Source organism: Pieris napi, chromosome 6, assembly GCF_905475465.1.
Source record: "Pieris napi chromosome 6, ilPieNapi1.2, whole genome shotgun sequence".
NCBI classification, from domain to species: Eukaryota; Metazoa; Arthropoda; class Insecta; order Lepidoptera; family Pieridae; genus Pieris; species Pieris napi.
The window spans coordinates 5,442,937-5,466,883 of record NC_062239.1 but is presented as its reverse complement, the minus strand read 5'-3'; the positions used below and the strand labels follow the sequence as shown (position 1 = coordinate 5,466,883).

Sequence of the window (23,947 nt, the reverse complement as noted above, 5' to 3'; positions counted from 1 at the left end):
TTCAATTCGGTTTTTATTTATTTGGTTCGGAAATGCCTATAATACTGATAGCGCCTTCAGGCAAATCACAAAGTTGGAACATTACATCTCCCTAATAGTCAATAAATACAATAACCCTTATATTAAAACAATATTGGAATGCTTATTGGTGGGTAATATTATAATTAGTACTTTATCTGTTCTCATTTTATCGTATTAAGAACTTTTATCGCTTTTCGTCTGTATTTATCGGTCGAGTCATACAATGATAGGGTATTATCCTTATAAAACTTAAATCAATGGATCTTCTGGTATAAGCAGCCGATTTTAATAATTGCAATGAATTAAATAGATTATGAAAATTTACTATTTTTAATCTACGTCAGTACTTTTGCCAATAGCGATAGCGATTTGATCTTCAATGTTTAATTTTTGTATCTCTCGATACTGAGCAATATCAGCGCTATGGTTATTAAAAGTAACGTCAAAACCCAATTTCGAACTCGAGATCGCTATCGCTATTCTCTATTGAAAGTGACATAGTACCGACACAAAAACACGTAATGATTTCAATTGTAATATGATTTTAATGGCGTCTTTTGGCGAGAAATTTTTTGTACAAAATAAAAATTAACTGAAAATATAGTGTAATAAATACCCTATCATGACAAACCTACCTCTTCCTTGATAATAATTTCTTTAAATACTAAACATCAAAGATAAAAATATCACTATAAAGACATTAATTATTTATAGATAAAGATGAACAACGCTTATAATATTTAATTAGTGAATCTTATCACAATTCTTCAGAAATTCTGTGAATTCGCGATAATACGTCGATAATAATCTTGCACAAAGACAAGTAAACACGATTAGACGATTAAAAAGTAACATTATATAGGTAGTATAATTAATTTCAGAAAAGTATTGCTATTTTCTACCCTTTTAACATGCCCAAAACCTAATCTAAAGAAATTTTAATTTAAACATTAGTTTAATATATCGGCATTACGCATTAACTACCCTCACACGAACAATACGTAAAATCTTATAGTTACCGTAAAAGATATTTTGTATAGAAATCTTGAGCGACCCATTCGTATACGTTAGCGATAAATGTACGTATACGTATACGAAAATAATGTAACGTTCGTGCTAGGGCCTCCGAAATAGATTCGAATCCGGAGCTCAAGATTACCTTCGTAATCTATACTATAGAGAGCACATTAAATATGTATTCAAAAGGAATAAACCCTGAAAATATTATATTTGAAAAGCTAAAAATTTGTGAACTTTCCTAATCTATATACGAAAAAATAGCCTCTTAATACTGTTGTCTATTATATGGAATTGTTAATCTAATTTAATAAAATATTTCTCTGAGCTATTTCACATCAAAAATATGTTATTTAGGGAAAACTACTGTAGCGAGCGAGTTCGCTGGCTACGTTCATAGTAACGGGTGGTCTCTAATGACGCATCGTATGGTCCGTGGACCGTGACGTCATGAGTGGCGTAAACATGTCTGGTTGAGACGTCGTCGATGACGCTCTTCTACTCGCGGGCGAACTGGCTCGCTGCACTACAAAACATCTATAAATTTTCTGATTTGGCACTTAAATACCATAAATTATTAAATTTAGTTTACATATTTTGAATAATTAATAATGCAAACGTGATACTTATGGACAATATGCAAATATGTTTGGTGTTACTTTCTCTATCAACACAGAATATCTAGAATAAGGTTACTTAAAGGTAAAGCTAGAGGGCGCCACTTTATTCTGCTTATTATTATTTTCTCTTTAGCGTTAATACTTCATCAATATTGACAGTGATTTTCTCTATAAGAGCTGATTAGTAATACGATAAAATATATTCTATGGCTAGCGCCTCTAGCGGGAAAAATTGGCAGTAGGATTCGCTATTTGATCACAACATTTTACATATTTTTTCATCAATAAGAATAAAATAAATGGCTATCAAATTTCATATTAAATAAACAAATAAAAATGTCATATAAACTCTTTGGTAAACATTGTGATATCCATATAAATAAAACAAAAAAACACTTTGTGTTAAACAATTAAAAACTAATTAAGTCAACATCAATGTAAATAATCAAAAAATTTGTGCGAGAAACATTTAACCAATCGATTTAAAATAAATCTTTTGTACTTTTGTTACAACAAAAAACAAATAAATTCGTTCATAACAATTAAATTCGAAGTAGGGAAATTAAATTAATCTTCGTCCGATTCTGTATCCGAATCCGGTATGGTATTGAACCAGTTCTCCCAGTTCGACGGCTGGCCCATCGGTCGTCTACAATAGTAATATTTATATACCTTTAATAATATATTGAGCAGTCTTCGCCCTAATGGCTTATGAGTGTCGCCTCAGGTCGTCTGAACCACGGCTGAGCACCAATAAACGTTTTTCTATATGCTCGTTAGTACGGTGAAGAAAAAAAAAAACAAAAAGGCATCATCAAAGGCAGGCTTAGGCCCTTTCTCCACTGCTCCGGTCCGGCAAACGTTAATTACCGATTTAGAAACTCACAACAGTACTTACGTACTTCTCCACTACTCCGGCATCGGGTTTTTAACGATCCGATAATTTGCTAGATCGGAACGCGGTGATTTATCGGTCCGAAGTGAACGACAGTGATGCCTCTTTGTCTTCGAGCGTATAACAATATAGCTAAGAGTTGTTGGCGATAAAGGCAGGACTCATTGTGAATCGTAAAGCCGAAGAATTTTAATAAAGCACTGCGTTACGTCCGTTGCGACGGGGTGACTTATTTTTACAGATCGATTACTGTCGGATAAAGTGGAGAAGCACAATCCGGCCTTCCGATATTTTTCTCATGACTGATTCCGGTTTCCGACGCCGAGCAGTGGAGAAAGGGCCTTACACCCAAAAAAACACGTCGTGTGTCACGCACAGAAGGCTGATCACCTCGCACCGCATAAGACATTTTTTTTTTGATCTTATGCAATATAGTCTATGTAAGGAATAATAGAATTCTTATTGTGAATGAAAAAAATCGATTCAACGCCGGTACTCCTCAACTCCTAAAATCAATCCCGAGTTCAATTTTCAGTTTTATGCCGATATCGTAATTTCTCTAAGGTCGCACACGGGATCGTGTAACAGAGTATCCGGCGCAATAGTTTTTAAATTTATTTTTGACGTGACAACGTCTTATAATTCGATGGAGCCGGCTGCACGCACGAAAAAACATGACTCATGCGGCGTTACCTCGCTCTGAGGCGTTCCATTTAAGGCTTCAAGTGCAAGCGAGAGCGTGGAACGAGCGACAGAGGCACAATCGGCCTCCGCGTTCGGCAGCGTTCGTTCGTTAAAAATCGACATAATTGTATTTATGCGTACAAATAAATGTAACTAGATCAATTCAAATGTGATTTCCCCATATCCATATCTCTTCTCTATATCCATACAAAATATCTATCAAACAAATAAAATTTAATTTTTTTTTGAAAAATGCAACCATCCATCAGTATTTTCTTATGACGTTGTCACGTTCAACTATCTTCAGTAAACCGACTTTACAGACAACCGATTTTTTACATACATCTTTAGACTAGTAAGCACGTCCAGTTCTAAGCGCGTCCCGAGGCCGAATGAGAGCCAAATTTACATAAGATCTAGGTAACTCACTCGTGCCTAGTGACAGGCTGCGGCAGAGTCGCGGTGTGCGGAGGCGGGGGCGCGGGAGGCGGGGCTCGGCGCTGCAGAGTCTGGGTGCCGCAGCCCCAGCCTTCGGGGGGCTCCTCCCATCTGGAATCAAATATTACTTTCGTGTTACTTTTAAAAGTCAATGGCGCTAGAACGTCTAACGTCTAAGTTTTCTTTATCAGTTTCGTGTTTCGCCGTCGACTTTTTAGGTCTAAGGCATGTCGGTTTCCTAACGATGTTTTCCTTCACCATATGAGTGTAAATTTGAGAACATAGACAGAAAAGTCTATGTGCATAACCCGTATTTGAAATGCACGACTTCAGAGTTAAGAGGCGCAAGTCCCTTTGTCAAAGGTATGGTAAAATATGAAATTTATTTCCTAAGAAAAATTTATAATTAAATTCTAGCCCTATAATTTTTGAAAATTGACGTATTTTAAATGAGTTTCCCATTAGTACTTAAGTTTACTTAAGAGTACTTAGCCATGCGAGATCATATGGAGATCATATGGAGTGATAGTCCATATAGTCCATATATGAGTTATGTAATATATTTCTTGAATTTTTTAATATATCTGTTTGTGTGCACTGTGTGTGTTACAGGCTACGTACACATTTATGCTAGTATCTCCTGCGTCATAGAAATTATAAACTATGACAAATTGACATTATTATTACTATTAATTTGAGTTGAACGACTGCGTAAAATAATTGAATGAAACATTTTGCGGGTATTTGAAGTCAGTTCATTCATTGAATTTTTTAACATATACAGAATTATTACATAACTAATATCGCTATTAAAATGGAGATTAGTGGTAAAAGGGTGAAAATGAGAATGTCGATTCAACGAAAATTGTCCCAAAAATTTTGAAATGGGACACTCTTATCATTGATGGTATAATAAGGAACCTATTTTCAGACCGAAACACAAATAGTTTCATAAAAAGGCATTACGGAGGAGTTTGGTTACAAACTCTATACATATATTTCGTTCGTAATTCAAATTCAAATTCAAAAATCATTTATTCACGTAGGTAACACAATGTACACTTGTGATACGTCATTAAAGAAATACGTATTAATGCTTCTAATTTTACATTTACTGCCAGTTCTCAAATCAAGGGCGTAGAACGGAAGAGAAGAACTGGCAACAAACTCTCCGCCACTCTTTTTAATCGCCATGTTTTTTTTTTTTTTACACAACGTTTGTAAGGAGCTGCAACCATTACACCATGTTCCACATGACATCTTAAGTAATTAATAATAATAACATAAATTAAAAACAAAGACTTATCAGCAGGAGGCATGGTGAAATAGGAGCACGCACTTACATTCTCGTGGGAACAACACGCAAACACATAGTCGAAATAATTAACATCACCGCATACACGAATTCAAGTACGACCAGTCACCACAAGTAGCACCCGTTCACGAGTATGACGCATGGCCAGCCATCGGTCCCCTCGCCATATTTTAAATTCGTAATTCAAATATAACATTTTGAGATTAGTACTACTATAACATTAACGTATTATATGTCAATCAGTCAAATATATTACCCAGTGTCGGCCGTGGCCTTGCAGTTCTCACACTCGCTGCGGTAGTCGTCCGCTTCTTCCTCCCCCGCACCCCGCCCTGCCCGACCCGAGTAGCTGCATCCGCACGACGGCTAAAATCATTAATTGTTTATTAACCCTATGAAGAATTAATTAAAGCCAACGTTCGGGTAACCTTAACCTTAGCCATCCTAAAATTCTAATGCCAATGTAACTACATACATACTATTATATATTAAAACATTGAATTTTCACTTAAGAAACTTAAACGATAGGTAAAAAAATACAAGGAAATTGTTAACGAAACACAGTAAATAAATTGTCAAAACATTTCATGAAAAACTTAAATTCAAATTCCAAAAATCAAATTGGGATCGCCCCGCGCTATTTAAAACATAAGCTAATAATATAAAAAATAACACTATTCATGAAAAGTATGTAATAAGGGTTTTTGTTTTTTTTTATAAACGATACAAAATCACGAACGTGGTACGTATACCTACCGTATGTTAACCATTTTACAAAGCACTAATAGAACAGCCAAAATAAACTGATTTAAGTCTTCGCCCTAATGTCCGTGTTATATGAATTATGTGATGTGAATAACAGCTATATAAATTAATCGACACACACTTTTTTATTTGGACCACGTACATGCAAACTGCCGACGCTATAATATGCGAACACGACCAGTTTATAGACATAATAAAATAGTAGCTAGGCAATGTAAAAGTTATTTAAAGTTAAATATGTTTTAAAATCTCATTAATTCTATCCCAATCTCTAATTCCTAAACCCAATTGAAATCATACAATATATCCTACGAAAAAAAAACATATTTGACACTATCGAACTCTTAATAATAAGATGGGTACCGTACCTTATCCACAGTTAGCGGCAAAGTACTTTGTGGAGCCAAAGCACTCGTTATCGGAGTCGCCTCTGTCGGCTGAATAGGGCCATGAGAAATTGGCGAGGCATGGGAGTTTGGCGGTGCAATGATATTTGGCGGGGCATGGACAGTTGGCAGGGCATGGACAGTTGGCGGAGCATGGATAGTTGGTGGGGCATGGATATTTGACGGTGCATGGGTATTTGCCTGTGCCTGGGATGTCGGCGGAGCATGCGAAGTGGGCGGTGCATGGGAACTCAGAGCTACATGGGAAATTGAAGTAGCATAGGATGGGGGTGGCGGTTGAACAGGCTGCGCGTGCAGCGGCGGGGGCGGTGCTGGTCTTGCTTTTCCACGTTCAGAGACCACTTGTTCTTCACTGTGCGCACGAGATCGGCCTCCAGATTTGACACTCCTAAAAAACACGAAAAAATTATAAGAAATATTGTTTTCTTTTTAACTATAATAATATAAAATAGACACAGTATGCCCCCAATGCATGAATTGCCCCTAATGCCCCATTAGCGACGTCACTGCGGCTAATAATTATAACCCACCCTTAAAAATATTGTAAACACGAAATTGTATCGTTCGTGTTAGAAACATGGGGGTACACAATTAAAATAAATACTTACACAGTGTCGTCTAAATTTATTTCGGTGTCAGTAGTGGAGGCGATATTAAGATTCCTGAAATTTAAGAATAAAATTGAAAATATTCCATTTATTAGTCACATATTTCTAGTTTTTTATTAATTTTATGCAACAATAGGCAGACAGGATCCCCCTGATGTTAAGTGATAACACTGACGGAGGGCTCGCAAGTATTCGCCTTTTAAGAATCGGTACGATATTTTCTTGAAGGACCCTAAGTCGAGTTGGTTCCGATATACTTGTGGGTAAAAACACTCAGTTGTGGAACGACGGACGTCGACGTGCGACGATAAACCTCAGCTGGAGGGATAAATCCGAAAACTCCTCTGAAAACTATATGGTAAATGAAGGTAGATGATGCAGAGATATCCCACATCAAAGTGACTGGTCGTTAATTTGAATCGGTCTTCGTTGAAAACGGTATGTGGAAGGAGCCGGTACTGTTTCATAAAATTATTACACCTGTTTTAATTCCTTTGTTACTGTGAAACAAAAAATTCAGCCTACATGAATAATTGTTAACACTCTAAAGAAAGTCCTTGATCAGTTAAGACAAAGTTACCGGGTGTACTGTTCGCTACTGGGAATACATTATCCGAACCTCTAAAAAATACCAATTGAAATAAGTATAATAGTCTAGTCGACAAGTTGAAAATGGAACAAAATAGAGATACTACTCCTAAAATTATGTGCGATAGCTCATTGGATCCGGAATGACGTCTAGAAAAATGTGCTAAAAGCGTGTATTAGCACATAAAAAATTGCAAAAGTTATAGACCATTAAAGATGAAAAAATAATGGCATTTAGTTTTTTGCCAATATTTAATAAACTATTAATATTTAAGAAATTTCAAATAAAGATTCTGAAAGAAGAGGAAATTTCTAATAAAAAACTCCTGACTTTCAGAACTCTATCTCCATTATTTATAATGTTAATTTAACGCTGAAAATAGGTCTGCGGGTGACATTTTTAGGATTCGCGCGTGGCGTCAAAAGCGACTACGGCACATTAATTAATTTATTTAAGGTATTGAATATTTTTTTTTAAATTTGAAAAAATTATGGTGTGTTCTGAACACTATAATTAATTTATTCCCGTTGAAAATTTTACTTAAAGTAAATTTTTCAACAAGTTAAATAATTGTTAACTAACGAAATTTTCTCGAACGACCGTCTTAATTGTAAGTGAAAAAAAATGTTAAAATAATGGTCGTAAAAATATTTCGCTTCGTAGAGCCGTTCTTACATACATACTTAACAAGATCGTGCCATAAAAGTTAAAAAAATATTTATACTTTGTTTATAACAATTTTTTTACTTAAACAAAAACTTAAAAATCCATGTAATGATGTTAAAAAAAAATTTTTTTTTCTCAATCATCATATAATCGTTTTTTTATTAATACAAGATATTTATTGATTTGCAAAAAAAAAAAATCCCGCCATTTGTTGATAATTTTTTTTTAAACAAATTGATTAAATCAATATTTTAAAAAAAAAATTTAACATAACTTTATTACATTAAAAATTTTATGATTTTTAAAAAAAAATTTTTCCTTAATAACAATTTTTAATTGTTTATAATCGTTTTTTTTAGTTTTCTATTGTTTAAATAATTAGTTAAGAAATTTTTTTTTTTCTAAAAATCATAATTGACAGTCTTCTATAAAGTAACAGAAAAACAATTTTTTTTAATCAACATTTCTATTGTTTATTAACTTACCAATTTGTTATAAACAAATATTCAACTTTTGTTTATTTTTTTTCTAAAACTTCTAAAATTAACAAAAACAACCATATATAACAAAGTATAGAAAATTTTTTTTTAATTTTAAATAAAAGTAATATTCATGATAATCAAAAAATTTACAAAAAAATTTTTTCTATACTTTGTTATATATGGTTGTTTTTGTTAATTTTAGAAGTTTTGGAGTTTTTTATTAGAAATTTCCTCTTCTTTCAGAATCTTTATTTGAAATTTCTTAAATATTAATAGTTTATTAAATATTGGCAAAAAACTAAATGCCATTATTTTTTCATCTTTAATGGTCTATAACTTTTGCAATTTTTTATGTGCTAATACACGCTTTTAGCACATTTTTCTAGACGTCATTCCGGATCCAATGAGCTATCGCACATAATTTTAGGAGTAGTATCTCTATTTTGTTCCATTTTCAACTTGTCGACTAGACTATAAAAATAACCTTTAAAAACATTTTACGCTTTACACTATAAAATTACCTGGGCACACTCCTAGGGTGTGCGTGTGTCTGTCTATCAATCCGGTCAATCCGTTCATGGCGATCCCTGGGTGGCTCGGGTCGATGGAAGGATCGTCGCACATCTCCACAAGCTCGCTCCCCCCGGGTGAAACATTCCACTGCGCTCGTCTCACTGGCCGTCGATATTCGCGGGATTGTACGGTGACTGCAATTTTTATTAGAAATTATGAGTTATAAGAGTGAAATATATTACTATCGTGGCATATGAGCAATTGTACAACAATAATAAAAAAGGATAGTGTGGTTTTATGAAACCACGGTAAAAGTGAAACTTTTTTTCACATTATAGACATTTAACTAAAATGTTTTGGAATAATATTCCATTAAGGGTCGCTTTATCAATCTTAATTTTATATTTGGAAAATTGGAATGATCATGGGACATAATAAAAGTCTCCAACTAATATTTTTATGGAACTCTGTGTCTTAGAGAGTACGTCATACATAATACTTAACAATTATTTAGATTATATACACATATTAATAACAATTATTTAATATGTGTATAGACTATACACTACACGGTCAGCTGCATAGGCGCCGCCATATTGGCCTTGGCTACTATGACGAGCGCCTTTCACTTTATCCCTACTCCGCGGCCGACCGTCACGCGACATGCACGAACACGAAAAAGTTTGAGACGATGTAATAAAAGTTTCACTTTAATAAAGTCTTTATTAGTCCATTAGATAAGGGAGCGTTCAAGTATTACGTCACACAATTTTTGGAGATTCTTGACCCCCCCCCTGACCCACATAACGCGCAGTAACGTTTTTCTGTACCCTATAGTAAAACGTTTCGTGACCACCTACACCACCTCTTTATACCTAAAAGTTACCATTATGTGGTGTAAAGTACTGGAAAGTCGAAAATAATATTGTTAATATTATAACGCGTATTTCAATTACCGCCCCGCATCGTAACGTTTTACAAAAGGACCCTCTCCCCCCCAAAACTCGTTAGGTAATACTTGAACGCTCTCACACAACATTGCAATTAAAATAGCAATAAACGGTATATGGGATACATACAGCGCAGTGTGTGTGGTGTAAAAGCCGGGAACGTTATGAGGCCTCTCTCGGTCGTGGTCTTCACGCGCCAGACTCAACGCACGATTGCTTATCGTACCCAAAGATCCAGTCAGACGAAACAGTCCTGACAATTGTAAATAATAGAATACTAATTGAATTAAATTGAATAATAAGTATTTATTTGTTTAAAAAAACTAGTTTCTTAGGAGCTTAACCAATAAATATCAAATCTGACTTAAAAAATATTAATGTGAAACAGACTTTTGCGTGTTTAAACACATTTAAAGTGTGACTATCGATCTTGTAAGTGAGTTCTAACCCTAGGCAACAATGGATTTTTCTGTGCGCAATTTTTTATATTTTTATATTGGACAATTCACACCAATTGACCTAGTCCCATGCTAAGCTGGTGAAGCTTGTGTTATAGGCAACAAACAAAATAGGCAACGGACATATTATAGATAGATAATACATATTTAAACACCCAAGACCTAAGCACAACACCAAATGCTCATCACATCGATGTTTGTCTCAGCCGGGGATCGAACAAGGGACCCATGGATTCGCAGTCAGGGGTACTAACCACTACACCAATAAGCAGTCAAACAATTAACATGTGACTGAAATGAAACTGGCATTTAACCCTAGTATAAACAAATCAATTCTTCTTCTTGTAATTTTTAAATAAAGTAATTTTTCCAGACAAGTAGTAAAGACTTTTTTAAAGTCTAGTAACGCACATTGATTATTCAAGGAAAGGTTCAAGAATATAGTAGGCTTAAAAATGTTTTTATTAGATTGAAAAGCACCAGTAATACTTTGTTTGACAAATTGTTTTTTTTTTATATTTTATTTTTAGACACAACCACGGTCTGATAACAAAAGTTTGTTAATTCTTTTAAGGGCTTTTTACTTTTCTGCTTTATTTATACATATTTTTAAATATCTTACCTCTGCCAATAGGCGGAGCCAAAGGGTGATGCGATATGATGTTACTGTCTCTTGCTTCTGGGGCATGTACCGGCTGAAGTAAGGGAGCTGTGAAGCAGCTCTGAGTGTTGGGCAGCTATAAGTAATTTTAATATTAATTTAACTTTTTTTTAAACATTTTAAGGAAACATCAAAGAGTACTATGGATACATAATACAGAAGGAACAGCTTTATGGTTAGGGCGGCGAGTAAGTTTAATTCTCTAACTTGTGATATTGACCTATTCGCCTCAAGTGTGGTGTCGGCAAGGAGAGCTATGACATTTGAGCTCCTCAGTGGAATGAATGATGAACCGTAATTTTTTTTAAGTGTATAAGTTATACTAAACTGTTAAGTGTTACTTAACCAATTTTTACTTAGTTTATTACTTTCTTTGATGTATATTTATACAGTTGTTATATTCCAGTTAATATTATTAGTACTTCACTATTAGTATTTAGTAAGTAAGTTAGTAATAAGCTGTAAATCTTTCTCAATAAATAAAATAAAAAATAATAATAATAATTCAGCTTAGTTGTTCACAACTAGAATATGAACCAACCTTTTATTTAACTATCTTCTAAGCAGCTCACCTGAGAAACAGGCCGTGTGAGATTTACATATCCATGTCCGACACACTGCATGGAATCTTCAGATCTTGCAATGGGCTCTAAGTTATTAGAATATGCTGACCGCATTATTGGATCACCGAATCTACAAACACTTTTATGTTGTAGTTAAAAAAAATACTTTGATGATTATATTTTATACATAGGGTACAAACCTGATTTATGCCTTAAAAATTTAGATTTTAGTCACCCTAATGTGAACTAGCAACATCCAGTTTATATAAAACCTTGTTACTTAGAAAAAGAGGATAAAACAAGAAAACACCTATCATATAAGTGGTTGTAGGAAAGAGTAATTATGATATTATTACCGTATCTGATCTGAGCGACACTGTGCCATGGCCTCTTCATAGGGAGGTGGTGCTTCACCTCGAGGTAAATAATGACCTGGAGGTTTCCATGCACCTGCCACTGGCTCACAAGCTCCACCCATACAGCCCATACTACCACTTATGTACCTGAAAACACAAAATTATGACCAAATAAAACAAAATAATTAGAGATGGTTTTTATGAAAATGTAACTAATTTTAAATAAATTGATATATGTATTAGGTCCTTACGTATGAAATTGGCGTTTTGTATGGGAAGAACAAAAAGTAGATTTAAAAAAAATATACTATATTTAAGTAACCAAAGCCTATCTATGCACTTTTGCCAGCATTAGTACAAGCCAGAATATTTTTATTAATTAAATTTGTGAACAATTTGCTGATTAGTGAAATTAAATTGAAACAAAATTAAAAATTACCCAATACTAGTTAAACTTCCTCTATCATCAATATGTGGAGGGCGACGTCTTTTCTGTTTCCGAACTCTATAAACTGAAAGGGCAATAGTGATCAAAACTATTCCCCCGACACCCCCACCCACAAGTCTAAAATTAGCTTCATGGGTTTCTGAAGGCTTTACAACATCATCCAAGCAAATGAATTCACAACAAGTGCTTCCAACACGAAAGGAACGGCAGTCCTAAAATCAAAAGGAACATGTAAACTATACTAATTACTAGCATATAAATTATATATCTTCGAAACATTGTTGTTTCAGTGTTAAGTACCTGTGGTGGCGAACATAAAACTGCTTTGCATACCCTGGGCAAGCCATTATCACAAATGCAAAGTGTACAAGTATCCGGACCGGGGATGTAATGCAAGCCATTAGTCACTGTTCGTCCGTGTAAATCAGTGCACTCACCTTGTACTGCTGTACCTTAAAATTAACGAAACTATCAACTGGCATTACATTGCATATTTCTGCCACTTATTTCTTGAATTGTAAAAACACTTACTATGTTCAAGTATAGCAGCCACTAAGCACAACACAGCCTTCCCCAACATTTTATATTGAAATCAAGTTAGCATTTTTATTCGCCTAAGAAAATATACGATTTTTCTCAATTAATATGTTCAAATCGATAAATGTTCGTCAGTGGCAAGCGGAACAAGAATCTTTCTCTGTGTAATCCCACTTTGCCAGAAAGGAGAAAATTATTGGTCATACGTTTTGGATTTTTTCATTTGTTCCAGAATTATAGCAAGAGTACATTAATATAATAAGGAGTGAGAAGCTCCGCGGCCGTACAATGCCTAGTTCGAGCCCTTCTCCTTCCAAGCCAGTGAACACTGAACAGTGAACAGTGAACACCTTATTCAGTGTCTCAGTGATGCCAACTCCAACAGAATGTTCCCCCAGGACTAACTTTAAATACCCCTTAAAAAATTTCAAATATGAATTAAAAATACATTATAAAATTTTGATCTTGGAGTATTATAGCTTTTTGATATTTCAGTTATAACCACGCTTGGAGTTTATATTTGGTTTATTGGTTCGGTTTTAGGCTTAAAATAAATTAAATAGAACCGTGCGGTTTTAAGAAAAAAAATCTTGTATCAAGCACCCTCGCGGCTCGCAATACACTTATCTCCTAGAATTCCCCCAGGACATTTTGATTCCCCCTAAATTTAGGGGGAAAATCCCCAAGTTGACCCATCATCATTGACTTTATCACTATATAGCTCCCCTCTACAGGCCGCACTAGTTCCATTTTTTTTATTATTTCATGATTGTGAATACAAGTTTCAGTCGGACCTAGTTCTAAAATAAATATTATATTAATAAAAGTTTTAAACCTCCATTATAAATTATGAATATTACGACACCGGGAAAATTAATATTTTGTGATATTTAATATTCCATCATGTAAAACACTAATTAAAACAGCTTTTTCTTAATATGTTTTCATTTAGCATCATGTCATGTAACATCACTGCACTATTTTCAATGTGTATTCTCTTAAAGTTTATTTTTATGATAAATCAGATTTTAATCTATATAAAATGATGCTAAAAATAAATAATAAATTTGAACTTATCATCTATATATATTTCGATATAATGTACACTACATATAGTAAAGGGGCTGAACTCGAGAGGGCGTAACATAAAATTTAACACTAAAGTACCCTATTATTCCGACTTCCGTAACTATATTATTATTCTCTGAATTTTTTTGAAACACCCAAAAATTTACTTACCTTAATAAAATTTCATTTCTGATTACCAATTACATTGATGAAGATATTATCGTGTTACATTACAGATGAATTGCAAAAACTCTTCAAGTTAAAATGTTCTGCTTTTAATAGCAATCATTAGGTGGATATCTACTTAGGTACTACAATTTGTTAAAGGTATTTAAATGGCTGGTTTTGGTGATTATAACAATTATAACAGACCCTATGGGCTTGATCCTAATAGAGAAACGAATGACCTTTATGATACTCGTTATCAGCAAATATATGGGTATCATACTCCTTTAAATGAAGAATATCAAGGTCCTCCTCTGGTTATGGATGACATTTCGGAAGAAGGTAAATATGTTACATATACATAAGTTATAGATATATATAAGATACTTCCATTACTTTTTCAGTTCTAACTAAAGTATTTAATATTTTAGAGAACAATACATATGTAACTACAGCAATCAGTGTTGCAAGTTTGGTAACGGAAAACTTACTTAGCCATCCTTTTATTGTTTTAAGGAGGCAATGTCAAGTAAGTGCAACAAGTATATGCATTAATATTTTGAGCAAAATTTTAGAATTTCCAATTAATTGTGTAAGCAGTGTTGGCCTAGTGGCTACAGCGGCGTGTGACTCGCATCCCTGAGGACATAGGTTTGATGTTGGTGTTCACTAGACTTTTGTCTTGTCTTGCAATAGATTTTCTGTGCGCATTTAACATTCACTCAAACGGCGAAGGAAACCAATATGTCTAAGACCCAAAAAGTTGACCGTGTGTGTCAGGCACTAGAGGCTGATCACCTACTCTCCTATTAGATTGAAACAGATTCAGAATTCTGAGGCCTAGACCTAAATAGGTTCTAGTGCCACTGATTTATTGTTATTTTATTCTATAATGTAAATGAAACTAATGTAACCAACAGGTTCATAATACTTTGAAGAACTACCACATTGTACCCTATACATTACTACCTGTGGTGGTGCGATTACACAGACGTCAAGAATGTACTACATTGTGGAAGGGTATTGGGTCTACTTGTATAGTCAAAGGCCTTAATTTAGCTATAGAAGATGTTATTTCAAAAGGAACTGGATGGCCCAAGTAGGAAATTATTTGGATTATACCACATTGTATTGTATTAATTTATTAAGTAAATATGGCTTGTAATATTATTTTCAGAGAAATAAGCAAATGTGGCTCTATTGTACAATTTCTTCAACACATGGCCCTGAAATGGTAAGAAACTAAATATTTGTAACTTTATATACATAAAGGAGAAAAAAGCACCTAGAGCTATTTTAGGAAATTGCGCCTTATTAATATAAAAATTGGTTGAATATGTTTTCAGTATTAGTTTAGCTGTAATAACTCCATTCTATTCTGCAAGTTTAGTTGAAACTGTACAGAGTGATATAGCAAGTGACAAGCCCGCAGTTCTTGATGTGTTTAGAGAAGGTTTTATGAGAATCCTAGAATGGGGTACCCCCAGCCGTGGAAGAATGCTGCCTATTTGGGCAATTGTCTTGCCAACTGCAGCATTTGGAATTTCAAAGTATTTTGCTCAGTATGTGATAAAAATATATCTGCAATTTTTTTATCACCAGTTGTGAGCAATTTGTCTTGATAATACATCTCTTTTAGCTCAACTCTTAAGAGCATAACAGTGAGGGTACTGCAGTTTCAACAGAGACACAGACATGAGCTAAGTCCAACCTATGATATGAATAAGGCTAAAACTTCTAATCCACTAATAGAGGATTTAAACTTAAAGGCTAACATTTTTTCATTCATTGCCATGGAGATAATTTTTTATCCTGTAGAAACTATAATACACAGGTTGCATATACAGGTAAATAGTTTTCTTATTCTTATTGTTTTGTAGCTTCTATGCTCCATTGATACTTCCTACCTTTCATACCCGGGGTACAACATACATTCCTTTGTGCCTCGGGTAGTAGGTTGCATTGTCAGGAAGGATATTGATTCTTGTTGAACCTTATTTTTTTAAGTTTTGTTTTCAATTGATGATGTTTCTAACATCTTTTTCAAACAAATAAACCATAAATTTTTTTTACATAAACAACATTAACTTCACTTAAAAATAATTAAAGGTACATTAGTATATATGTATTAAGTATTTTAAAGGTATATATGTTACATTTTTAGCCTGTTAGTATAAGAACCAACACGATTATTAACTAATTTTCAAAGTGATTGACTGCTTATTAATAAAAATATTAATACAAAAACTTTATACAATGACTTTATAGTCATCTATTTACATGACTTTAAATTATCTAACATCTAACACACAACAGACCAAATGGGAATCTAAGTGCAAAAACTGAGTCCACACTATGTATATACATGCCTATAAATTTTACTATTGTGTTTTAATATTAAATCATTTTTTTATTATTTAAGGGAACAAGAACAATAATAGACAACTTAGATGCGGGTACAGCAGTTACACCAATCCTCACAGGATATGAAGGCTTCCTTGATTGTTACAATACAACAATAACCAAAGAGGGCTTTGGAGGATTGTACAAAGGTTTTGGAGCACTCGTGTTACAGTTGGCAGCTCATCTCGCCATAATTAAATTTACTACACTTGTAGTATCTGAAATGTCCAACCTTTTGAAACCAGCAAACTCACCTAATTCTGAAGAGACTGTTAGTTCACAACAGAAGTATTTATTTAATTAAGAGCATATTTTAGGTAATAAATTTTATTTGATATTTAGTTTATGTTTTTACTACATTATTTATTACTTTTTATCACTTTTAAAGCCCATCTTTATGTGTTAAATAATTGTAAGAGTTTTGTTAATGTGTATTTTTTTAGATTTCCTTCATGCTTAAGTATACGTAATAAAAGGATCATCATTAAAAATAATATGGTTTAATTACTAAATCTAATGTTTATATAACTGTATATTATTAACATTACTTCTTCACATTATAGAAAAAATATTAATGTGTAAGTACATGACGGCCTTTTAGAAGTCTTCTCATAATAACCCTGCGACCATTCTGTGAGGACATTCTTTTTTCCCAGCCATGCCGACGAACTCTTTTTACTTCATTAGGACGAGGAAAGTAACAGCGTACTTTTGTGCGTACTAAAGACAGTAAACACGATTCTGGCTTTACTAGGTTAGAACTGGGTGGCTGAGCCAAGAAAAGCCCTTGTCTGAAAGATAATTCAAAATTATTATAACTCTTAAATCACGTCGATGTTAAAAAAATATACTCACTTAAATGGTTGAAATACAGCAGAAATAAAACGATGTAACATGATTTCAAGATAATACACTCAATCCAATAACAATATACTTGGCTTTCTAGTGTCTGATACGTCTATTACCAAGTTAGCAATGGACCAATGATATATTTCACGAAAAAAAGCACAGTACTGGTTTTACCACATTTCTTCTGCAATTATTATTTATTCGATCATCGATGATGAGCCTTGCGGTTCAAAACAGTCCAAACACAGAGTAGCCAGTAGGAAGTAATTGGACACAGAATACAGATGAATGAGAGAGTTATCTAGTTGCATAGCTCTAGTAGTCAGATTTATAAACGAGTCTTAGGCTTAGCGCTAAGTCTGACTTCCGTATGTCAAAAATGTATTTGATTTTGACATGCGGAAGTCATGATTTGCGATATTAAGCGCAATGTATATTAAATGATATAGAAACATATTATGTACATAAAGAAAACTGTAAAGGAAAGCATACATTTAGGGTACTGAATTAAGATTTATCACTTTAGGTACTGAATTATCATTTAGAATTATGATGTAGCGACACCTAAATAGTACGACAAAACAAGTAAATGGGTAAAATAAGTTTATAATATACCATTTCCGTACTAACAAAGTTATTGCAACCGCTAGGGATATAATATACGGCATCTCGGGCCTTCGGGCCAGCCAGTGAGTAATATTATACTATAGACCAGTCATTATAGACATTCGAAATCGAAAATTTGATAATAATTCCAAAAGTTTTCAAACTTCGGTCAAGTGAATGGTACATTGGGACGACAATAAATCTCATTTTGCAACCTTGTCCGCAGTCCGGAACATTGTTAAAATTGCAATTAAATTAATTTTTGCTGTATGGTCGTGAAAAAAATTCCAAAAGTTCTGCAAACTTGGGGAAGTTTTCGATATAATATTTCATATCACGGAACATTTTTTGTTATTTATTTTATTTTCGATATATCTGTCAAATTTGCAGAACTTTTGGAACGTTTTCAGTTTAATAAAGAAAAACATTAATTTTTAATAACAAAAAATGTTCCGTACACTTAGGTTGGTTGCAAATTTTATACGTGATATGAAATATTATATCGAAAACTTCCCCAAGTTTGCAGAACTTTTGGAATTTTTTTCACGACCAAAACTTATTTTTAACAATGTTCCGGACCGCAGAGCAGGTTGCAAAATTTTATTGTTTGTTTTAATACCACTCCCGACCTTACATCAAAATTTGAAAACTTTTGGAATTATAATGAATTAATTGTCTTGACTGACTGGACTACTAGTCGAGGATCTTCCCTTAAGTAAGAGAAAAAGTAGCACGTTCCTATAGATGTTCTATTATAGATAGACAAAAATTATTTATTGAATAATTCATTGCTATAAGATACTCCTAATTACTTTAATGTTTTTCTTATTTAGATCGTTTGGCAAAAATAAATTATTATTTATTTATAATTACTGTTTAAAATTTGATCTAAAATTCATAAGCAATAACGTAACTTCCGTAAAAATAGTACATGTTTATGTTTACGTCTTGTCACAGTTCAGTAATTATTCGATGACGTTCAGTCTCTGTCTTTTCTTTAGGTAATAGGAGGCAAACGGGCAGGAGGCTCACCTGATGTTAAGTGATACTACCGCTCATGGGCACTTACATTGCCAGAAGGCTTACAAGGGCGTTGCCGGCTTTTCAAGAATTGGTATGCTCTTTTCTTGAAGGACCCTTTAAGCACTCTCCGTGGTAAATGCGATATGTGTAAGTTTCAAACATCTCTACGCAATGCCAAGGGATCAAGTCGCACGGAAAGTGACTGGTCGCTGACGATTTGAATCGCTCTTCGTTGAATACGGTCAAGCGGAAGGAGCTGGTACTGGAATTTGCGCTTTATAGAATTGGAAGCGGTGACCCGAAATGAATCACCATCTCGCCTTGCTGAGCACACCAGGGTTCTTAGTGGCTCATGGCACTCTTAGACGCATTCCCTTCCAGATGACCGCGAAAGGTGATGTCATTCGATATGTCAACGCCCAGTATCCCGATTCCCGATGCTAGCTTTGGATTTTGCAGTCATATGCACTGTCTATATATGCACAGTTTTATCTAAGATTTTTTACTAATTCACAGTTCACAGATTATGTAGTAGATAGTGATAGATAGACTATAGATAGTCACTAGTGACACCGACATCCAAAAAGTTCATGTGTTATGATTGTGATTCTCTGTGGTAACTTTGTATTTGTGCATGTTGACCATTGAATATGGCGGATAAAAATAACAAGGGCGCTAAAAAAATATTTTTGTCATCAAATAAATTTTTAAAGTGTGAATGATTGGAATATCGCTGTCGGGTATTTGCTGTAAAACTAATTTGTTATTATATAATAAAAATTATTGTAAGTGTCAGTATCGCTTTTTAGGTAGTTGTATTATTTGACGCTATAGAATTACATTACAAGTAGATAACGAAAGTTATAAATACCTACAGACTTACAAATATTTTGTTTATATTTCAGGATAACGATGTCCGCGATAAAAGTTAACTTCGAAATAGGACACGAAGCTTCAATGAAATCTAAGAAGACCCCAGAGGGATTTACTCATGATTGGGAAGTTTTCGTGCGAGGCCAAGAAGGTGCTGATATCAGTCACTTTGTTGACAAAGTTGTTTTTCTTCTTCACGAAACTTTTCCCAAACCCCGAAGAGGTAATTACTTAGTTTTAATTTGACCAGCCAATCAGTTTCATTATATTCATTAATTTATACTTGTTTACCAATTAAATACCAAAGATAACATGATTTTTTTTTCAGTTGTTAAAGACCCTCCATTTACAATAAAAGAGGCTGGTTATGCAGGTTTCATCTTTCCAATAGAAATATATTTAAAAAATAAAGATGAGCCAAAAAAAATTAAATTTACCTATGACTTGACATTACAACAAAGTGCTTTTCTTAGAGATCGCTACATTTTTCAAAATCCCAATGAAGAGTTTAAAAGAAAATTGCTAAAAGGAGGAGGAATTCCCATGAGTAACAATGCTTATTATACAAATCCTGATCAAGAAAGTAGAAGTAGAGATTCTTTTACTGATGATAAGCAACAACTTGTTAGCAAACCAAAGCTTTCTTCTGAACACACGAAAAAACATAAAACAAAAGAGTATAAAGATGAAATACCTTTAAAAGCAAGTAGTTTTGAGACACTTTTTGGAGCACCTATTCAGAAACCTCCTAAAGTTTCACCTGATCCAAAGAAGATGGAAAAAAGCACACAACCTGTTAAATCAGAAAAGAAAGAGAAAGAGAGGTCAAGTTCTGATAAGAAATCAAAACATGAACATAAAGAGAGTAAACCAGATAAGACAAAAGTTAAAGAAGAACGGGAGAAACAAAAAGTTGAAAAATTAAAAAACCATAGTAGAGAACAAGAAAGATCTAAAGATAAAACAAGTAAGAGAGCCAGTGAGAAGCCGCCTTCACCAGAGCCACCTAAAAAGAAGTGTCTTAGTCCAAATCGCAAAGTTCCTAGCCCAGCGCCACGTTCTAGTAGTGCTCAAAGTATTAAAGAAGAGTATAAACCACAAAAGCATAGTTTAGATAACTTTGAACACAAAAAACCAAAAGTAGAAGATAGACCTCCTGATATAAAACTAGAAAAAGAACCAAAAGAGAAAAAGAAAAAAGAGAAGAAAAGTCATGATAGGGAAAAAGAGAGAAAGGAAAAGAAAGACCATAAAAAAGAGACCCATAAAATTAAAGATTTAGAAACAAAAGAAGTAGTTAAAGAACTGCCAAAAGCAAGGGAAGTTATTAAAGATAAAGAATCTAAAGATTCACCAATAAAAGAGAGGCAAATAAAATCAGAAAAACCAATCAATAAATTTTCAATTGAAAATTTGAGAAAAACCCCTCCACCAGAAGTTGAGGATCGTTCAGATTCCCATAAAACAAAAGAAAAGGGTGACTCTGAAAGAAAACATAAACATAAAAAGAAAGATAAAAAACGTGATGAATCAAAAGAAAAGCACAAAGAGAGCAGTAAAGAAAAAAAACGTAAACATGAGAAAGCTCGAGAAACTCAAGAAATTAAAGTGGAAGTTGTAGAACACAGAGAAACACCAATTCCTAGGGAGCGTCATATACCAGAACTTGCATCACCAATATCTATAGATACAGCATCACAGTGCAGCTCAAAAAGTGGGTTAACTAAAACTATTCACATTGGGACTGAGGATATTAATAGCAGTCATTCAGATTCAGATAATTCAATTATAAATGATGATGATGATGTTAAAATAAAAACAGAACATCTCTCACCTGAACCAGTTGTGAAGCGTGAGCCGACACCAGAGCCCGAGCCACCTGAACCAGAGCCTGTACCAGTTCCTATACCTATTGAGAACCCACCAGTGCAAAAATCGAAAAAACATAAAGATAAATCATCAAAGAAAGAAGAGAAGCGACGCAAGAGAAAAGCAGAGGCAGAGGAATTAGAAAATCGCAAAGTAGCAAAGCCAAATGATTCTGCCCCTGTTATAAGTGAAACTGATTGCGGAGAGAGCAGTGCATCTACATCAATGGAGACGAAAGTGCAAGACAATGGTGTTTCAAGCAGCCTAGGTGAAGATGCAGAACCTGGTGACTTGTCACCAGACTATATGGTACAGTTAAGAGGTCTACAGCAACGCATTATGATGATTAAAAATAATGAGGATCTTGAGAGAGTGGTAAATTTAATAGCAGAGACTGGTAGGTATGAAGTGACCACCCAGACATTTGACTTTGATCTGTGCCTGTTAGATCGCTCTACTGTTCAACAACTTATACAGTTGGTTGGCTGCTAGTTGTTATTGATATTCTGTAAACTCTTTATACACCAATATGTTCTAAAATATTGTTGAATATCAGATATCATAATCCTAACATGGATAGAATGGAAGATAAATATAAGTGTTTCACTTTATATTCTGTAGTAATATATATTTTATGATAGTAAGAATAAAATCTCAATCATGATAATATGCATCAACATCAACTATTTAAAAACTTTAAGTGCAATACTTTATAGAAAAGTAAAGATATAAGACTGTTGAAAGATTGTTAAAAAACTTGTATATTTTGTACATTATTATATTAATATTGATATACTAAGTAATTAACAAGTGCGTCACATGAATACAATTTATTACTTGTAAATAGAAAAATAACGATTTTGTTAGTAACTCACAATTTAAAGCTCTTTAAATATGATAAATTTCCATGAATGTGGCAATGCTGTTGAACACTTGGTATATGTGAATATATTGAACCTCCATGGTCATAGCGATCCGAGGCTAATATAATTTTATTTAAAGTGAAGTTTATTGACTTATTAGTTTAGAACACTTCATGGCATAAATTTAGATCCTAGTTAGATAATGTTGGCAACAATTTGAATTAAGTTCCCATCTCTAACATTATTATTGTTTTCATATGTTTAATTGTAATAATCTAATAAAGTGGCACTTTTATTTATAAAATCTACACTGAATAATAATAGGAATATATTTAAGACTATAATTGTGATTAGAACATAATAATATTGGCTTTTTCTAATGCCTTATGTGTTTGTTACGTAATTTATTTTTTATTTATAAATACATGAAATATGTAGGTATTTCGAAGAAATAAATAAGAGTGTATAACATTTATTTATCTGTTTTAATTCTACTAGAATATCTATGAAAAATTGGACAAATACAGTTACGTAAGATTGGTTTTGTGTAATGGAATATCTAGCATAGTATAAAATGTTTAACCTTATTACAAAATCAAATTTAATTCCACATAAAATAAGTTTTCAGTTTAGTCGAATATTGTGTTGCCTCTCGCATTTGAACCTATTAATACTCATCAACATTCCTTATAAGTTATAACTTTTCTCATATTTATATTTTAGGTAAAGTTCCTCAATTCACATAAACATAAAAAAAAATTTTTTTTAACTTATGATTTGATAACTACAGCGTTTTACTAGATTTGGTGGACATCCCTAAATTGATATTATGTTCTGACAACTTCAAAAAACCTAATGAGAAAGTTTACATTTTGACGTGTAATTTTTGAAATTATACTTCTTTCGGCGCGTTATGAAAAATTGATGAGAGTGAAATTTTACCATGCGCGCGCACCGTGACACAAAATTAACAGAATGAAGTTGCCCACGGAAGATGCTACGGCATTGGACATAATTTAAAAACAAGATTCGAATAATACCCAATATAATAATAGAATTTATGTTACACTTAATGTAAGAGAATAATAATAAATATTTATTTATTTAATTTTTCAAAAGTAAACTGAACTTTATTGACTATGACTATTCCAGTCTTTGATTATTTAATTGTAATTTATTATTTGCATGCAACCAAAAACTATTTTTAATAATGCCAAAGAAGTATAACTTCTTAC

General features: G+C 33.4%; 4 protein-coding genes across 7 annotated transcripts; 2 read left to right on the top strand and 2 right to left on the bottom strand.

Annotated features, from left to right (window-relative positions):
* Positions 1 to 13,354, bottom strand: LOC125050296. 2 transcript variants are annotated; one of them, XM_047650036.1, is made up of 13 exons: positions 12,988 to 13,354; positions 12,757 to 12,908; positions 12,448 to 12,668; positions 12,009 to 12,155; positions 11,662 to 11,782; positions 11,051 to 11,165; positions 10,100 to 10,223; positions 9,029 to 9,214; positions 6,771 to 6,824; positions 6,124 to 6,550; positions 5,247 to 5,356; positions 3,667 to 3,786; positions 1 to 2,330 (listed from the first exon to the last, which is right to left on the bottom strand). In XM_047650036.1, the coding sequence occupies exons 1-13, from the start codon at positions 13,034 to 13,036 to the stop codon at positions 2,201 to 2,203; spliced, it is 1,956 nt and encodes a 651-aa protein (XP_047505992.1). In that variant the 5' UTR covers positions 13,037 to 13,354; the 3' UTR covers positions 1 to 2,200. The 2 variants fall into 2 exon arrangements, with proteins under 2 accessions (XP_047505992.1, XP_047505993.1); XM_047650037.1 differs by having other exon boundaries at positions 1 to 2,307.
* Positions 13,355 to 14,181: 827 nt separating this feature from the next.
* LOC125050369 (mitochondrial outer membrane protein SLC25A46-like) lies at positions 14,182 to 16,970 on the top strand. 2 transcript variants are annotated; one of them, XM_047650155.1, is made up of 7 exons: positions 14,182 to 14,568; positions 14,658 to 14,755; positions 15,147 to 15,325; positions 15,404 to 15,460; positions 15,573 to 15,788; positions 15,866 to 16,073; positions 16,649 to 16,970. In XM_047650155.1, the coding sequence occupies exons 1-7, from the start codon at positions 14,397 to 14,399 to the stop codon at positions 16,931 to 16,933; spliced, it is 1,215 nt and encodes a 404-aa protein (XP_047506111.1). In that variant the 5' UTR covers positions 14,182 to 14,396; the 3' UTR covers positions 16,934 to 16,970. The 2 variants fall into 2 exon arrangements, with proteins under 2 accessions (XP_047506111.1, XP_047506110.1); XM_047650154.1 differs by having other exon boundaries at positions 14,643 to 14,755.
* Positions 16,971 to 17,113: 143 nt separating this feature from the next.
* On the bottom strand, positions 17,114 to 17,757 carry LOC125050370 (39S ribosomal protein L34, mitochondrial). The gene is made up of 2 exons (XM_047650156.1): positions 17,485 to 17,757; positions 17,114 to 17,420 (listed from the first exon to the last, which is right to left on the bottom strand). The coding sequence occupies exons 1-2, from the start codon at positions 17,523 to 17,525 to the stop codon at positions 17,201 to 17,203; spliced, it is 261 nt and encodes an 86-aa protein (XP_047506112.1). The 5' UTR covers positions 17,526 to 17,757; the 3' UTR covers positions 17,114 to 17,200.
* Positions 17,758 to 19,723: 1,966 nt separating this feature from the next.
* On the top strand, positions 19,724 to 23,187 carry LOC125050278 (protein ENL). 2 transcript variants are annotated; one of them, XM_047650008.1, is made up of 3 exons: positions 19,724 to 19,892; positions 20,013 to 20,203; positions 20,309 to 23,187. In XM_047650008.1, exons 2-3 carry the CDS (start codon positions 20,020 to 20,022, stop codon positions 22,339 to 22,341), a joined length of 2,217 nt encoding a protein of 738 aa, XP_047505964.1. In that variant the 5' UTR covers positions 19,724 to 19,892; positions 20,013 to 20,019; the 3' UTR covers positions 22,342 to 23,187. The 2 variants fall into 2 exon arrangements, with proteins under 2 accessions (XP_047505964.1, XP_047505965.1); XM_047650009.1 differs by having other exon boundaries at positions 19,724 to 19,898.
* Positions 23,188 to 23,947: the final 760 nt, after the last annotated feature.

What these genes read in the sequence shown, in the direction of transcription:
- LOC125050369 (XM_047650154.1), top strand. Translation starts at nt 14,397, where the DNA reads ATGGCTGGTTTTGGTGATTATAACAATTATAACAGACCCTATGGGCTT. An exon ending in AAAGGAACTGGATGGCCCAA is followed by an intron (nt 15,326 to 15,403) that starts GTAGGAAATTAT and finishes TATTATTTTCAG; the next exon opens with AGAAATAAGCAAATGTGGCT. An exon ending in TACACAGGTTGCATATACAG is followed by an intron (nt 16,074 to 16,648) that starts GTAAATAGTTTT and finishes TTATTATTTAAG; the next exon opens with GGAACAAGAACAATAATAGA.
- LOC125050296 (XM_047650036.1), bottom strand. Translation starts at nt 13,036, where the DNA reads ATGTTGGGGAAGGCTGTGTTGTGCTTAGTGGCTGCTATACTTGAACAT. An exon ending in TTTTATGTTCGCCACCACAG is followed by an intron (nt 12,669 to 12,756) that starts GTACTTAACACT and finishes TTTTGATTTTAG; the next exon opens with GACTGCCGTTCCTTTCGTGT. An exon ending in TACACCACACACACTGCGCT is followed by an intron (nt 9,215 to 10,099) that starts GTATGTATCCCA and finishes TAAAAATTGCAG; the next exon opens with TCACCGTACAATCCCGCGAA.
- LOC125050278 (XM_047650008.1), top strand. Translation starts at nt 20,020, where the DNA reads ATGTCCGCGATAAAAGTTAACTTCGAAATAGGACACGAAGCTTCAATG. An exon ending in TTTTCCCAAACCCCGAAGAG is followed by an intron (nt 20,204 to 20,308) that starts GTAATTACTTAG and finishes TTTTTTTTTCAG; the next exon opens with TTGTTAAAGACCCTCCATTT.
- LOC125050370 (XM_047650156.1), bottom strand. Translation starts at nt 17,525, where the DNA reads ATGTTACATCGTTTTATTTCTGCTGTATTTCAACCATTTAA. An exon ending in GCTGTATTTCAACCATTTAA is followed by an intron (nt 17,421 to 17,484) that starts GTGAGTATATTT and finishes ATTATCTTTCAG; the next exon opens with ACAAGGGCTTTTCTTGGCTC.